Source organism: Suricata suricatta, chromosome 4 (genome assembly GCF_006229205.1).
Source record: "Suricata suricatta isolate VVHF042 chromosome 4, meerkat_22Aug2017_6uvM2_HiC, whole genome shotgun sequence".
NCBI classification, from domain to species: Eukaryota; Metazoa; Chordata; class Mammalia; order Carnivora; family Herpestidae; genus Suricata; species Suricata suricatta.
Window position 1 is genome coordinate 160750483 of NC_043703.1, and position 17261 is coordinate 160767743.

General features: G+C 57.3%; 1 protein-coding gene across 8 annotated transcripts in view; it reads right to left on the reverse strand.

The window, feature by feature from the left end:
- RNF144A (ring finger protein 144A) overlaps positions 1-17261 on the reverse strand; it is a 116862-nt gene that overhangs the window by 25559 nt on the left and 74042 nt on the right. For 7 of the 8 annotated variants that reach the window (XM_029938344.1, XM_029938349.1, XM_029938346.1 and 4 more), the window contains 3 exons: positions 7506-7610; positions 7295-7355; positions 1271-1478 (listed from right to left, as the gene is read on the reverse strand). In XM_029938344.1, coding sequence (XP_029794204.1) covers positions 1271-1478; positions 7295-7355; positions 7506-7610 — 374 coding nt within the window. Of the gene's footprint in view, positions 1-1270; positions 1479-7294; positions 7356-7505; positions 7611-13653; positions 13783-17261 lie in introns of those variants that run through there. The other variant, XM_029938352.1, reaches the window with a different exon arrangement.

Consider the following 17261-nt stretch of genomic DNA (forward strand, 5'->3'; position numbering starts at 1 on the left):
ACCCTGGGAGCTGGGCAGCCTGACGAAGGACGGACGTGACCGTGGCTCCCAGGGCGGCAGGTGTTTCCAGGTAAAAGAGGAGGGTGGCGAAGGGGTGCCCAGACACAGGCACAAACGTGCAAACCAGGGAGAGGAGGGCTGCGCCCGACATACAGAACCAGGAGGTTCTCTGAGCAGGTGGGGCTGCGGGGAGTGGGGGCGGGCCGCAGAGGGGCGAGAAGAAAACGGGGAGCAGCTGGTGCCCACACGTTTGGGTGGATGGTGGGAGCCCCTCTATCGAGAACGCGGCCGCGACAGGTGCAGGGCCAACGCCGTCTCATTGGACCATCTGTGCTACTGATTCGGCAGGACGAAAATAGCTGAATAGTACCAATGTCTTATGATTCATCCTACTTCACCCCAAGGCCCACACGCCTATGCTGCAGCGTCCAGCTGGTGGCCCAGCAGAGGCCCAGCCGGGGTGCAGGGGGGCGGCAGAGGCCCGGCCGGGGCGCAGGGGGGCGGCAGAGGCCCAGCCGGGGCGCAGGGGGGCGGCGGAGGCCCGGCAGGAGCACAGGGGTTGGAGACACAGCCCCTTGGCTCCCGACAGCGCCTCTTCCAGAAAGATGCAACCTCTCAGTCTCAGGGACCCCGGGAACCTAGTTTTGGTGACACGTCGAGTACTTATAAGCAGGGCCCACCTACTCTGGTTCCTGTTCCTGCCCCCCTTTCAGGTCCCCGTCCCCACATTGGAGTCCTGGAAGAATGTCAGGTGTCACAGGACATAAAACCTGCACTGGTCCACCAGCCGTGCATCTCTCCGGAGAGGCAGAGGTGGTTTGTTACCTACAAACTCCACCATGTCCTTGCTTCGCACAGTCACAGACAGATAGGTCTCAAAACTCGTCAACCGGGGTGCCTGTAGGGCTCAGTCAGGCAAGCATCTGACTCTTGACTTCAGCTCAGGTCATGATCTCAAGGTTCATGAGTCCCGGCCCCACGTCAGGCCCTGAGCCAATGGCATGGAGCCTGCTTGGGATTCTCTCTCCCTCTCCTTTTCTCTTTATGCCTCCCCCACTTGCTCTCTCTCTCTCAAAATAAATAAACCAAAAAAAAAATAATTAACCAACCAACCCACCAACCCAGGTTTAAATGAGGCTGAAGAGGAAGAGACGGATCCAGACGCGGTCGAATCTTCCGGAAACATGGTTTGGGAGGAGGGCACTTGGTCCTCTTCCTTCCCCAGCCCCACCCCAGCCCGCTCCATCCACGGCCGCCCATGCGGAGGTACCTGGTCTCTCCGGGAAGGAAGGTGATGGGCATGGTCTCCGGACAGCCCTGGCCAGGATGCCAGCTGGCTTTGCAGGCGGAGCAGAATTCCGTGTCACAGGCCGTGCAGCGCACCAGCTGGGGCATCTGGGGCGCCAGGTCCTGGAGCTGGCACACGGCCTGGCAGGCGGAGGCGGGGCACCACGTCCGGCAGGGGTCGAGCAGCACCTCTAGCACGGGGACACAGAACGGCCGAGTCAGAGCCCGCACACAGAGCTCCTGGAGGTTCGGACCAAGGGACCTCGGCAGTGCTGGGCTTCGCGTTTATAACGGGGTCAGAACACGGTCCACATAGTCTGACACTCTAGGCCCTTCATGATCGGGTGACCAGCTGGTTCTTTCTCCTCCTCTCCAGTCACCCCTCCTGCTGACCCCCCCAACACTCCGAGTCCTTCAGCGATGCTGCGTCTGCACCCGGAAAGCCCTCAGTTCCCGGGATGCTCAGCCTGCACCACATCCAGGAAGCCTTGCCTGACGGCGGGTAGGATCATCTCCGAGTCCCGCAGGCCCTGGTCTTGGCCCAGGCCACCCTCTGCTCCCTCGTCTGTGTCCCCAGGATGCAGTTCTCTGAACTCAGGCCCGTGTCCTCAGGCCCGCAGCCTTACAACCTCACCCAGTGCGAGGCACACAGGCAACGTCCAGTAAGGAAGACAGAGAGAGAAGAGGGAAGACACATGGCCAAATTCTCCTCCGCAAATGGCCCCTTTGCCTACGGCTGCCGCCGCTCCCAGATTTCCACCTCAGCCTCGAACTAACGACTGTGAGAAAGGGCCAGACTTCCTGTCCAAGTGGAGCCCCTACGGCTAAGAAGCCCCATTAAAGGCAGTTAGGGAGGAAGCGTGTTTTGAAAACCAGGGTGCCCTGGGGTCCCCGCTCCTGACACCATCGGTCCTGAGCCGCCCTTCCTCGTGAACCTGGTCGTCGGTCTCATTCGGCGCTGGTCTGGGGTGACCCTGAACCCTCAGCAACAGGCGGCAGCAGCGCAAACCCGACAGGAAGCCGCACAGAATGTGGACTCTGCCAGAAAGCTAGCGCCAGCCAACAGATGACGGGCTCTTTTCAAAGGCCCTCAAGTAGGCCACTGGTTTCTAAGCTTTTCAGCAGTTGCTCCTGGGAAGTGACCCGAGGCCGCTGAACTTGGAAGGCAATGAAAGGCCCTGGCAGCCTTCCTGGCCGCGTGATGGACCAACGGCCAGCGTGGGCTACGTTCACCTGCGTGGAACTCAGGACCTGTGTGCATTGGGGGCCGACCACAGCCTGGAGGCCGGCCGTGGGCTGGCTGTGCGCCCAGACTTCATTCACCCACACGGGCCGCCCTGGGGCACACGTAGGTGGCACCACATCCCCCAGTGGAACAGGGAAGCCAGACCTGGCCCTCTAGGAAGAAGCTGCGTCAGGGACAGCCCTGAAGACTGTCTTCATTCCAGGAACGGGCAAACATGTTCTGCAGAGGAGCAGACCGTGAGTGTCTTAGTCTTTGGGGTCGTGTGGTCTCTCTCCAAGCACTCAGCTTGGCTGCTGCGGCACAAAAGCAGCCATGTTGATGGGTAACAAGGGTTCCAATAAAGCTTTATTTACAACGCCAGGCCATGGGCCGGGCCCCCATGGCTGGCCCGCTCCTGCTCTAAGGTAACTCCTCCCCTGACCTATTTTTTTGAAGGAGAGATAATCAGGGGCAGGAAACCACCAAATTGGTAGGTCCGGGGGAAGAGTTAGTAGAACCTATTAATATAAAGGAACTCTGGAATCCAAGGAAATGTGCTACTTTTTAACCGATCTCCATTTTAGTAACGTGTTCCTAATGGTGAGCACATGAGTAAAATTAGCTCTTCTCATTAGCTGAGAGTTTCAGGGTTTGCTTTTTTAAGAATGTTTGTGGCCATCAGATCTCAGGAGGCACTCGTGGGGAGCTGGCCTGAGCTGACGGGACAGGAGAAAGGAGGAAGGGAAGGCCCCACGGAGGTCTGCCCTAGGGGGAATTAAAGCGAGGCAGGTGACCCCTCAGGCCTCCCCCTGCCCGGCCTGATTCATGTCCTCAGGTGTCTACACGGCTCTCTGCCTTTGGTGCTCTCGAGTGCGTTAGGGGAGCCCAGCTCCACCCCGACTAGATTCTGGGGTCCGCTTGGAGCACAGCCCCGGAGGAGGGGCCACATGGGATGTGGGCCCTCAGCACCCCAACCTTCACAAGACACTCAGAGAGAAATCCTCAGCCTGTTCTGCTTTCTTTCCAGACGGACCCTGGGTTAGTGCTGGTCTAGTTGAAAGCTTCCTCGAACACACTGCCCTTCCGCGGCCCCCTCTGGTCCCCAGTGCCCTCCTGCCCCTTCCTGTACTCTGAGCAGCCAGTGACGCCGGGGAGGGGCTGGTTCTCCAGGCTGGCTGCCTCTCCTCACGCGCCCCTGCTGGGCCCCCGCCCCCCTCCGTTCCCCTCCCACAGTAAACAGGGCTGCGAGCTGGCCTCATCCTCAAAGGCCCACTTCTCTCACGGAGTGCAGGGTGAGCAGATCCAGGTGAGGTTTCCATGGCAACAACTTAAATTTTGTGACTTTTGTCCTCTTGGAGCAGTGACAGGCTCTCCCCTGTCCTCTGGGGAGAGACTCTCTATCAGAGAAGGAAGGCCAAATAATCTGTCCAATCTGCCAAATGTAAACATCCTTCCCCGTGGGCCGGGGGCCACAAACCCTGTGCATATAGTCCCAGGGCTTTTGCTCGGCCTCCTATTAATATTCCTGTCTTCACCGTCCTGAGTTCCGCCTGCTGGTGTAGACAGGAATGGGTCGAGAAATCCACCTGGCGAACCAGAGAGCTGTTCTTCTCTATTCTAGCTCCTCAATCACATGTACGTACATATCGAAGAGTGTACGTTAGACACGGTGCATCTTATATACATCAAGTGCTTTCTACAGACATTTCTGTGGATGGCCTATATTTTCAAGCGAGGCCACCAGCAGGTCTTCTGGCTCCCAGAAGAAACCGATCTCAGCTCCCATCTCCCAAAGATACATTAATAACAGATGAGGGGAGCCTGGGGGGCTCCGTCGGTTGAGCGGCTCTCAGGTCATGATCTCGTGGTTTGTGGGTTCAAGTCCCACGTTGGGCTCTGAGCTTACAGCGTGGGGTCTGCTTAGGATTCCCCCTCTCCCTCTCCCTCAGCCTCTACTCCACTCAAGCTCTCTCTCTCTCTCTCAAAATAAATGAATAAATTTTTAAAAAATAAAAAGAAAGAAAAACAAGACCCACAGCTTCCTGACCTGGCCTCCAGAAACCCCAGTTGGAGGAGTACAGAAAACCAGGTTAAAGTCAGGGTTGTTATGCCTGAAATTAATAAAACATTCTGTGTCCATTTCAATTAGAAAAAAGCAATTGAGGCTGTTAGATCAGATGAGACATTCTAAGACTCAGCGGAGACAATGTCTACAAAACCGGCCAGGACTGTTGTCAGTGGTCTGGGAGCTGGGTTTTCCATCCAGTGTGTCATCCCTGACTGCATCTCAAAAGGTCAGAATGGGCTGAAACTTGCTTTCTGATCATCCTCAAAACTTGTTAGTGGACTAGCTAGAAGTCACAGCTTTACTTCTAGCTCTGACATCTTTGTTTTCAAGTTTGTTTATTTTGAGAGACAGTGAGTAGGAGAGGCAGAGAAGGGCAGAGCGGGGCAGAGAGAGAGGGAGAGAGATAGAGAATCCCAAGCAGGCTCCACGATGTCACCAGAGAGCCCGACTAGGGGCTCAAACTCACCAACCATGAGATCATGACCTTCGCTGAAATCGGACGCTTAACGGACTGAGCCCCCCAGAGCCCCCCTTTAACTCTGACATCTTAACGCTTCATTCAGAAGGATCTTTGGACATATTAAGTCTGAGTTTATCCTGTGTTTTTGTGGCTTTTCACATAATGCTAGCAAAATGTTCTAAAGTCATAGGTTTGAGACATTCTGTTAAACTAAGTCAAGTTGGCTTCATTTTTATGCAAAGTTTTTCTTTTTTAAATCTTTGACTAAACCAAAGCACCAGAAATTACAAAGCACTTGAAAGTAGAAAGTCAAAATTATTAGGTAGGAATATTTATCCAGCTGCATTTTAAAATTAAATGCAAGGTCAGAGAAAGTCAATTTTCTTGTAATCCAAATCATTACCAGTTTCGGTCAGGGTTCTCTCTGGAAAATATTTTCAGAAGAGCCTGGAAGTCTCAGAAATCCAAATTAATCAATTTTACAGCTCCACACACTGACTCTGGTATCACACAGCATCACATTTAAGCTGGGAACCGTCCCAAACCAAATGGTATGTGGCATTTAAATAAACAAGCTCTTGAAAACAATTTCAATGCCATCAAAATCCTGTTTGATTTTCTTTTAAGTTGGCCACACATTGCCTTTTTTATTTTCCAGAAGTAAGCCTCTAAAAGAAATGCAACTATCTTTAGCAAGAAGAGGCGCCTGGGCGCCTCAGTTTGTGGAGGGTCCGACTCAAGCTCAGGTCAAGATCTCCTGGTTTGCGAGTTCGAGCCCTGCATTGGGGTCTCTGCTGTCAGCCTGGGGCCTGGAGCCTGTCGGATCCTAGGTCCCCCCACCTCTCTCTCTGGCCCTGCTGGGCTCAGGCTCACTTTCTCACTCACATGCAGTCTCTTACCCCCCTCTTTCTCTCACTCAAAAAAAAAACATGGGGGAAAAAAGAAAAGCAAGAAAGAAAAGCCTTTCCACATTCAGCTAAGCTGGGATTCTCTGGATGCTCTGCTCTGGTCTGTTCTGCCTTCCATCCCACGTTGATGGGGCTTCCAGGGTTGCACCTCAGGCATGAGCACCTGATGCAGACCAGGCTCTGGGCACCAGCCCAGGGAGAGGGGAGCGCACACTGGAACCCTTACAACCCGAGCTGAGGTCAGAGTTCGGATGCGTGGTCTTCACAGTGACGTTCTGCATAAGGCAAGTCACCTGCACACATCTGTTACTCTGCTCCCTTTCAGAGGAGCCCAAGGTCCAGGATACGTAGGAAAATGAAGCCAAATGGAATTGACGGGCTCCAAAACATCATTTGATGACCGCGGCACACTTCAGGGAGCCAAGCTAAGGGCCAGTCCTGGACACCTGACCTTGAAAACGAGCTCATCACTGCTCTGCACGCACCACGCTGTGCTCCTGGAGAACCCCGAGGGCCACGGCGGGCCCGGCTCCCACCTCGAGGCTGTGCAGCGCCCGCCGGGGGCCTGAGGGGGATCTGGTCCACACTGCGCCCAGCAGAGGTGGCAATCGGGCGAGCTAGTTCGCCTCTGGCGGTGTCCTGTTGACTCATGAAGACAGCCGGCAGGGCTGTCCCGGTACTCACTGAGCCCAGGGACCCGGCACCAGGTGCACAGTGAGTGCTGAAGCACAGGCTACTTCCGCTCAGGATGGCAGTCCTCGGAATTCACCTAGGCTTGGCCTCAGAGCTGCCCTCCACGCCTTTGGGTCTTCTGCTTGGGTCTAAGGATTTGGTCCTCAAACTGTTAGTCCTAACCCGGCGGAAGAATAATACTGCCCCGGGCGGGTGAGCTCCTTAAACCCCCGCTGAGGCCACCTCCTGCAAACAAGTTGGGTTCCACCAGTCCTTCTTGTGACCCAACGGAACGCCAACCAACGGTCCTTCCAAATGTGAGCTCTGCAGAGGGTTCAAGGCGACAGATTTCCCTGGGCGCCTGGGTGGCTCAGTCGGTCAAGCATCCGACTTTGACTTGGGTTCAGGTCATGGTCTCACGGTTTGTGAGTCGGGTTCTGTGCTGTCAGCAAGGAGCCCGCTTGGGATTCTCTCTCTCCCTGCCCCTCCCCCTGCTTGCATGCTCTCTCTCTCAAAAATAAATGAACGTTAAAACAAAACTTTTTTAAGGTGACAAATTTTACGCCAACTCTCACTTCTGCTGTAGCCAAATGAGGTACAGCCCCCACCCCCACCCCGAGGCACCTTTCCTCAATCACAGGAATCATAACCGGCTAATATGCTGGGCCACCTACCTCTTTCAAACTGTAGCTTCTTATATCTTTGCATAATTTCCGCCGCCACCATGCACTCGATCTACAGAGACAAAAATACAGCCAAGAAGTGTGAGGGGCCAAGGGCTAGAACACAGCGCCAGGGCAGCCTACACTGAACCGGAGAGCCGCAGAGCCAAGCAAGCAGGCCCCGCGGCGCAGGGCAGGGACCGGGTTTGCAGGGGGCACGTGCCTCGTCCTCCCGCAGGCGGCCCTGCTTCGGGCAGGCGGCATCCGGGCAGCTGATGGCGGTCTCCAGTCCTTCTTTGATCAAGAGCTCCACATACTGTTTCAGGCACTGAGAAAGGGAAAAACAAAACAGAGAAGCTTCTGTAAACATCTGTACTTCCTCAAGGGCAAGGACGCAGCAGGTGCAGGAGAGGCGAGGAACCCAACTGAGCACCTGGTTCCCTTAGTGTGGTGTTTTCCCTGGGTCGCCTATAGCAACCACCAAGGGGAGGGGGTGCGGAGGGGGCGCCCCTGGGCCATGGTCACAGAGCTGAGGCTGTGGTTGGGACCCCAGCACACAAGCCCGTGAAGGTAACCGAGGAAGAAGGTCGGGAAGGACCAGTTCTCAAATACACATTAGACATCAGGCCCTGGACTCTATGCTCCGTTGTTTCACGTGCTCCTTAGAATATTCTTTTTTAAAATGTTTATTTATATTTGAGAGAGAGAGAGAGCAGGCTTGAGCAGGGGAGGGGAAGAGAAAGGGGAAGACACAGAATCTGAAATAGGTCAGAATCTGAGCTGTCAGCACAGAGCCCGATTCGGGGCTCGAACCCATGAACTGCGAGATCATGACCTGAGCCACAGTCGGACGCTCAACCCACTGAGCCCCCCGGGCGCTCCTGCTCCTTAGCACAGTCCTACGGGACAGGCATGGCTGCCTCAGCTTTCAGGTGTGAACACTGAGTCACCAAATTGGGACCTTCCCAGCTTACCCGAACCGCAGGGCGCGGGGCCCACATTCAAGCCCAGCCTAGCTCGGCTCAGAAGTGGCCCCGAGGACCCCCTGCCGACCCCCCCTCACTGACACCCCATCTACTCAGCGATTACTTACCACAACCTCCCCTACAGGGTGGACTGTTGCAAAGTCTCAGGTCAGCAAACAGAAAAAGTAGGAGGCACAGCAGAGTTCTAGTGAGGATGCGGAGGGCGTGCCCAGTACCGACTGACTGATGGTCCAGTCTACCAGCCTGGGAAGCCCACGCTCCCATGCAAAGCACAGTATAAAGCACAATTAAAGGAAAAGATATTGGGGCGCCTGGGGGGCTAAGTCGGCTCAGCGTCCGACTCTTGATTTCAGCTCAAGTCACGATCTCACAGTTCGTGGGATCAAGCCCTGAGTCTGCAGTGTCCGCACGAAGCCTGCTAGGGATCCCTCCCTCTCCCCGTCTCTCTAAGTCAATACATAAACTTTCAAAAAAGAAAGAAAAGAAAAGATATGGCCTTCCTCAGTAAGCTCACTATGGAAAGTCATTAGAGACAGACTTCGAAGAGCTCACGGACCTCAGAGCACTGAACCTGGGCCATTAAGGGAAGGGAAGCCAGCCCACACCTCCCACAGCATCCTCCGGTCACCCTGCCGCCACAGCCCCAGGTCAGTATTCGGGGTTCAGGATGCCAACCCCCTTGTTACAGTAACACTACAACAAATAATCCTGCTTCACCAAGCAAAGCCCATGAGCTTGCTTCCTAAGCCTCCCCCCGCAGACGTGCTCCCCATTTCCCTGGTAGGATGCAGGGTCATTGCTGAAGGATGTGCTCGAACTGACCCTACGCCTGGGACAGGTCTTCGTCTTCTACCAGCCTCGTCCTCCCAACCTGCACTTGGGGTGCTGTCACCCACCTCGCGGCGGAGTTGTAAGAATTTCACGCAGGAGAATCCAGAAGACTGCGTGGAAAGTAGCATATGGCCGATTATATAAAAAATAATTTGAAATAAATGGATAACTCCCACCATCCTAGCACATCAGAATATTTCCTCCACTAAAGACACCAGGTAGCAATTTCTTTCAAAAATACCAATCAAGGTCGTCCTCGGAAGGAGCCGTTTCCCACAGCCTCCCTCGAGAGCGCTACCCAGGATGCGTGGCTTCACACGTCACCTGCGCTGCTGTCGCCCAGAGCCCAGGCCCCGAGATCAGCCACACTCCTCTGTCCTGCCTGGGCTAGGGTGAGTGCAGACACCCAGAACTGCTTACACACAGACCACGAACGTTTCACCGGCATGATGGATACGAAGGGAGTTCCCAGGGAATGGGGCACGGATGTCCCCAGGAGCAGGATGGCAGAGGTCCCGAGGTAGGCTCATCAGGACCAACATCACAAGGGAGTGGAGGAACCACAGGGGAAGAGGGGCAGCCACACGGAGCCTCCGGAAGCCAGCCCCCTCCCACCCCGTAGCACCTGCTCGGCCACCATCAACGCTGTGGCTTCGTGGCTGTGACCCTCCCAACAATGGTCTGTTTACTGTCAGGAGCAACGTGGAATGTCCAGCTGATGGTTCGGGACACATGAGGAGGGGGAAAGACCGCAGGCTTTAGGGGACAGACAGACTCATTGGAAGAGACCATGGATGGGCTCCTGGATGAGCTCCCACGACCATAACAGCGGGATGCCCGTCTCGCTGGGCTTTCGGGATTGTAAGGAATGCCAAAGTGCCCGGCACCATTCCTAGTAAACGACCTGAGCCAAGCCAACGGCCACTGCGGTCACCTGTGGTTTGTCTGACTGTGAGTGTTTCATACAGTCACACGCGTGAGAATATGCGGAAACCTTAGCCACAGAGGATTATTTTACTGTTTACGATCAATTTGTCTAAACGGGGATCCCTGGAGGACACCGGAATACTGTGAACTGATACACCACCCACCCTCCCCAGGCACCGTGCGGAAGGGCGCCCAGGACAAGGCTCTCTCTCCCTTCACATCTCGTGGGAAACCTGCACCAGGGCCCGTGGACGACTCCAAAAGTCCGTGTTCAAAAGACTCGCAAAGAAGGGTGTCCCCAGGAGGGGGGCTCAATCGGTTGAGCATCCGGCTTCGGCTCAGGTCATGATCTCACAGTCAGAGTGTAAGCACAGCATCGGGCTCTGTGCTGACAGCTCAGATCGTGGAGTCTGTTTCAGATTCTGTGTCTCCCTCTCTCTCTCTGTCCCTCTCCTGCTCATGCTCTCTCTCAAAAATAAATAAAAACATTAAAAAAAAAAAAAGACTCGCATAGAGCAACGATGAGTGTCACATCGCAGGAAGCAGACATCCCCGGCCACTCAGATGCGTCTGCGCTATTCGCTAAGTGATTATAATGACTATGCTCTGGGGTATCAGTTTGTTTACTACATAAAGAGAGACGACCCAAGTGTCTGACCAGCCGTCCACTGAAAACAGCCCCTGTCTTTCAGATACGAAGTGGATCATGACTCACAAGCCATGTTTTCAATCTAATAGCTAAAAGATGTCTTAAAATGCACACAACATGGCCAGAGAAATGTGGTACATTGCACACTACAACAGCAGGTATCGGTGGATTTCCTGCTGTCATGAGTTACAGCTCCCTACGGCCCAATGTCCTCACGCTGGCTGTTAGCCCATTTCCACACGCGTCCATTTCCCAGATGAGAAAAGAAAGGCTCGGGGAAGCGAAGAACAGGCCCAAAGGCATACTCTGTAAGTAGGGGAGCTGGGTCTCATGTGCACCTGCGTCCAGACAGGTGAGTTTTTGTTCCTTGTTTCTCATTTCTGCCTTCTTCCTCAATTAAGCACTCTTCCAAATGTAGTCATTCAGTACGCATTTTCGGTTCCTTCTCAGTGTTTTTGTTAGAACAGAGAACTGTATGTTCTCTCACCGGCAAAGTCTGGGTCACCCAGGGAAGCACCTGTGGGTGTCCATGACGCTCAAATGCAAGGACAGTGGAGACACCAAGCCCCAGATAGCTACTGCAGGGGCGGGACGTGGGGGGGGAAACGCGTCTGCAGGCCATGATGGTCCACCATGCCTGACGCCCCTGGGGGGACAGGGCCTCACCCGGGTGGGCTCAGGAAGGCTCCCAGAGGTGACACACTGGCCGGAGGGATGGGGACATCCCAGGGAAGGGAGTGTCCGCTGTATAAAGGGCAGAAGGAGGGAGGGAAGGTGTCGAGAGCCACAGAACATTCTAGGAATTTCCTTTTCCATTTCATCTTCCAACTGTTTGAAACCCAGTTCCAAACAGGAGACGGCAATGCTGGTTTGCAAGGACACCTCTGCGGAGTCCATTTCCGGCCAAGCAGAAGCGGACACCACAGGGACGCAGGGCCCCGCCTCGGCCACAAGTCTGAATGCTGTGTTTTCTCACTGGAGGGCCTGGTGCCTGTGGAAGACCTGAGAGCAGGAGAAAAGTCCAGAAGTTTCACAGGAACATCACGTGCAGGCAGGTCCGGCAATGGCAGTGGGACCCCAGTGAGCACTGCTGGAAGAGCAGACCTGCCTCCGCGTCCCAGCGGAAGTGCGCGAGACTTCACCTCCCGGTGCCCCAGGGACAAGCCTGCCACCACCGAACCCGATCCAGCCCCTAGCCCGACCTGCGGTGGCCGCAGTCACTTGCTTGGGCAGGTGCCACCCGCCTTCCATGGGCCTCAGCCCTGCAGCCGCCTACGGCCACTGCCACCTCTGGTGTCAGCCCCCAGCTGGCCCACACGCAGGGACGCAGGCACCGCGCACCCCGCTGGAGGCCTGTGATTACAGAGGCCCGGACACTGGCCGGCTACGGGGGACGTGAGTGCCCGCTGGACCGGTGCCACTCATTCCACAGGGTCCCGCAGAGAAGGAAGCGTCCGTCCCCATGTCGGGCCCACGCAGGGCACAGAACACCGGGAGAACGCTGCCTTGACGACCATGGCGCCAAACCCAGTAGCCGGTGCCGGAGGCCCACGGGGAGGGAAGCGGCCGTGCGGAGCAGCTGGGCCTCGCTCGCGGACGTGGTGGAGGCTCACTCACCACCTCCGGGCTGGCGTCAGGACTGGATCTGCCCCTCGGAGGCTGCATCAGGAGAACGCAGCCTCGGCACAGGGAGGGGAGACCCGAGCAGGGCAGGGAGACCAGGTAACGGGCTCAGGCCAAGGGTTCCCACCAGGGCCCTGTGGCGCCCAGCCTCGGGAAGCGGCAGTGCTGGCAGCTCACAGATGGGGAACGGGCACATCCTACAGCTGGCCTGAAGCCACTGGGGACTTGAAAACTCGGCCATAAGAACGCGGCATCCCGGGGCCCTGCGTGATACATGGGCAGCCCTGCGCACAGAGCGCGGAGGACCTTCCCAGAGCCGGGCCGTGCCCAGTGACTGGCAGGCTCCGATGAGGCGGGACCCAGCGTGGCTGCAGGGCGGGGCATGGGTGGCCTGGAGGTGATGGGTAGGATGGTCTGAAGGGGACCCCATCCTGCTCTTTCTGGGGAATCGGGGTCCGTGCATGGCTGCGCTCTGCAGGACGCAGACACTCCAGGTGAAGTTGGACTTTCTGCTCCTGCGCAGGACCCACTGGGGCTCCTGCTCTCCCGTCCTCGGTGCAGAGCCCGAGCGGTGGGCCAGCGATGTGTGGACGGTCCTAGACAGTGCACCCTTCTCCACAGGGGGCACACCCTCCTCCATGGGAGCACACCCTCCTCCAGGGAGCACACACTCTTCTCCAGGGAGCACAGCCTCCTCCAGGGGGCACACCCTCCTCCTCAGGGAGCATACCCTCCTCCAGGGGAGCACAGCTGGCTCCAGGGGGCACACCCTCCTCCCCAGGGAGCATACCCTCCTCCATGGGAGCACACCCTCCTCCAGGGGAGCACAGCTGGCTCCAGGGAGCACACCCTCCTCCCCAGGGGGCACACCCTCCTCCATGGGAGCACACCCTCCTCCCCAGGGGGCACACCCTCCTCCATGGGAGCACACCCTCCTCCCCAGGGGGCACACCCTCCTCCCCAGGGGAGCACAACCTGCTCCAGAGAGCACACCCTCCTCCCCAGGGAGCCTGCCCTCCTCCCACCACACCTGTAAATAAGCTGCAAGGGAAACAGCAAGTGTGGATGTCGCTATCCATCTGCTCTATGAGAGGAGCAAAAAGGAGTATTTAACCGGGGCGCCTGGGGGGCTCAGTCGGTTAAGCCTCCAGCTTCGGCTCAGGTCAGATCTCACATTCGTGGGTTTGAGCCCCGCGTCAGGCTCTGTGCTGACAGCTAGCTCAGAGCCTGGAGCCTGCTTCCGGTTCTGTGTCTCCTTCTCTCTCTGCCCCTCCCCCTCTCATGCTTTGTCTCTCTCTGTATCAAAAATAAATAAAACATTTAAAAAAAAAAAGGAGTATTTAACCAAACCTCACCTTCCTTACAAAGAAGGCAGCTCAGAGATGTCCGGTGGGAGGGCGCTAGCACGTGCATTAGAGACGGGAGCGCTAAGAGGCCAGCATGTCATCTACACAACAGGTGCGGGTTCACCCTGGAGCAAGTCTAGACGCCAGAACCGTGCAAGAACAGATGAGCCCTGGGGGAAGGGGTCTGCCCAAGGGAGTCCTGTGCTTCTGAGTGTGGTTCCGGGATCACTCATGGGTGGATTAACGGCCTGTGAGAGAAGGGGACGCAAGTGTGTGACTCTGAGGGTCCAAGCGGTGCAGCTGCTCAGAGCTGGGGACGCCGGGGGCTCACTCCGCCTCATCAGGCCGCACGGTCTCAACTGCCCACACCACTGAAGGGGATCCCACCGAACGGTGAAACCAACAGTTTGCTTGTTCAGAAGAGGCTGGGGAGACGGGCGGGTAGACTCACCCAGGAACCTTGCCCAGGACCCCATGCCACAGCTGGACGGGTCTCATGGATGCGAACATGGAGGTGGGCATTGGGATGGAGAGTCAACTGCCCAAATCAGGGAGAGAGAAAGCAGGCTCTCAGTGCCCGTCCTGGGCCAGAAGGTGCCAGGACCCGGCGATGTATGACCTAGACGGCAGCACGCGGCTGAGTCCAGAGCGGCCCTCCAGTCCTGCGCAAAGTCCGCCAGCAAAGCAGACGCCAGGAGTCTGCGTTTCCTTAGGGGCTGGTGGTGGACAAATAGCACATTGGACGCACACAGCACCTGTGCTGCCGTGAAGGCAGCCCAGTGAGCATTCTAGATCAGGCCTTTTCATCTTGCTGGGCCGCCGCCTCCTTTCATGAGATGGGAGGATTCTGCCCGCTTCCCGGGACTTTACAACAGGTGTCCGTGCTGAGTCACCAGCACTAAACAAATGAGACTCCATCCCCTTCTCTGCCGGCCAGGTAGTCTCAGGGGGTCCCTACAACGAAACCCGCGCCGGCATGCCTGTGAGCGAGGACAGAGAATCTGAGAGGGCCGGGTGACGCCCTGAGACAACGCAGGGCAGAGACACAGAAAGGCCTTGCAGAGCTCCATGTCCACGCAGAGCCCCCGCTCTCCGGTCCACTCTCAGGCCGGACCCCAGGGCGCCTCGGCCTGCACCTCTGCCGTTCCCCATCTGGAGACCCCAGACCAGGCCGAGGCCCCCTGCACCACGGAGCCCCAGCCCACGGAGCAGAGGCCCAGGGTGCTCGGACCACCGGGGACACAGATAACCCACCGGGCTCGTGGCCCCCAAGCCCCACACCGACAGCGCAGGCCTGCGACCGACCACTTCACGTGGCTTCAGCCTCCCCTGTGGACTCGTTTGAACAGAGACCCCAAACCGCAGACCACTTTGGAAACCGCTTCCCGGGACTCACTCTCCCCACGGGGGGAGCCAGTTAGCTTCCTCCGAATCCGAAGACACGAAGATTTCCCAGACTCTTCTTAGGGGAGGAGAGGCAGAGCCGGAGCAGGAGCAGCAGTGGGACTGAAAGAGCGGGCAGTGAGCGGACCCTGTCAGGCTCCTGGGACTAGGACGCAATGTCTACTGTTCCAGCAGCAAACGCCGTGCTGAGCACCCATGCGGACGCAGGACAAACACCCTGCTCCTCCGTGGAGGGTATGGGCGAGCAGACCTCCTGACAGCACAGCGGGACAAAAGGAACCAGAAGACAGGGGGAGCTGGAAGCTTCCAGCAGTTTGCAACCACTGAGTGCAGGAACAGAGGAAGTGGGGAGACGGGTCGGAGGGCAGCACTGAGGATGGGTAAACGAGAGAGGCCAGCTGCACGGTGGCATTCCCACTCGAACGAGTCTGAACTCCAGAGGGGTCACTTGAACCAGCTACTGAACGACACAGGGGAGCACAGAGCCGTCGCGGGGAGGCGAGCAAAAGCGGGGTGTTGTGGTGTGACGGGGCCAGACGGGGAGGGGCTTGCTGGGGTCTCCACAGGCCTCCGGAGCGTAGCAGGGACACAGGTGGCAGGGCCCGGCGGGATGGGGGGGGCTCTAGACCAGAAGTCAGCCGTGCAGATGTCAGAGGAGAAGGGCAAGGTGCACGCCTGCCTGGAAAGTGGGCCCTCCGAGGCAGCCTGGGGTCATGGGCCTCCGACGCCAGGCCACAGCCACACCGGAGGCAGAGAGCATGGGGTCCAGAGCAGTGGGTACAACTTCTGATCAGACCAACGTTTGTGTGTGGCACTTTGCCATCATTTGGCCACGGGAGGAGGCGCACTCACTTGGCTTGCTCTGGCCTGGGCTCTGCCATTCAGTCCCGGCTGCGGCAAAGAGGCCTACGAGGTCAGAAACAGAACGTGCAGCTCACGGCAGAGACGCCGGACTGCAGACCCACGGGCTCCAGGAGCCCCCTCCGCCCAGAGATCGATGCACCTCAGAACCTAAGTGCAGCTTTCCGGTGATTGTGTGATTTAGTAAGAGGGTGTCCCCAGGTCTCACGTGGTTTTCTCTTTTCCTCACTCTCTCCCACGTCCCCACGTCTGTCTGCCGAGACGTTACACCTCTCTAGCTGTGGCTGTGGCGGTAGCTTGGTGTGACCTGAGGCCTCACACCGGGAGGAAATGGGGCACGGGCAGCTCCCCTACTCTTGGTCTGCTGACACACACCTGCTTCCCCTCTTCACGTGCAGAATCGGGCAGAACTGTTCCCAACGTTTTAAAATTTAATGCCTGGTTGTGACAAAAACATCTCTCCTGTCACGCCATCTCTCAGAGCTGCAGGGTCCCTGTCATTGAGGGAACACTGCCATTTTCCCCTCGCAATGTCCCCCCGCTTACAGGAAGCACTTGATATGGATCAGAGTCGCTTCTTGGTTTTTACTACTATTCCCTAGAAGCAGAAATCCAAAGGAGCAACAGTGAGAGCAGGTGAAAGGCTGGGGGAGGGGCAGGTGGCTGAGACACGGCGAAGCCGCCCAGGGCGCAGGGCAGAGGGGACTGGCCTCCACCGCTAGAGACCGAGGGGGACTTCCCTTCCGCCAACAGGGAGGCGAGCCGCACAAAGCAGATTCTCTAATCCACCCAGACTCGCCCCTCACCCAGCGCTTCTCCGGACATGAAAGTCAGCCGGACACACGGTGGTAAGGGGCTGGACGACCGGCTCTCCGCCTCTCCCGGGGCCCCCTCCCTCCCACCCTTCCCCATCTCGGGAAAATCTCAAAACCAATTTCCTGTCCTCCGGGTTGAAGCGGCCTTCCCGGGGCTTCAATGCCACGCACTTCTTGCATGTCTACACTGCAAGTAGCCTCACCGCAGTGTGAACCAGTGAACCTTCAGTGATTGCCGGTCACGAGTCCTGAGTTAACCTGGTGTTTCTGCCCCGCGGAAGGCCAGCGGCTAGGACGGAATTCAGAAGACAGAGACATAAATGTTTGCAGAGCCCCGTCTCCCCATCTGTGAAACGGAGACGTAACCTTGTACGTGCCCGTGTCCCGGGGACGTCACGAGACACGAGCGAAACAGGCCTGTGAGGCCGCCAGGCAGGGAGGACCCGCCCCTGAAGGAGGCTGGGGGAGGCTGGCTGGGGCCCGACTTCAACCGAGACACCTGCAAAGTACATCAGCAGGACCCCGATTTATACCCCA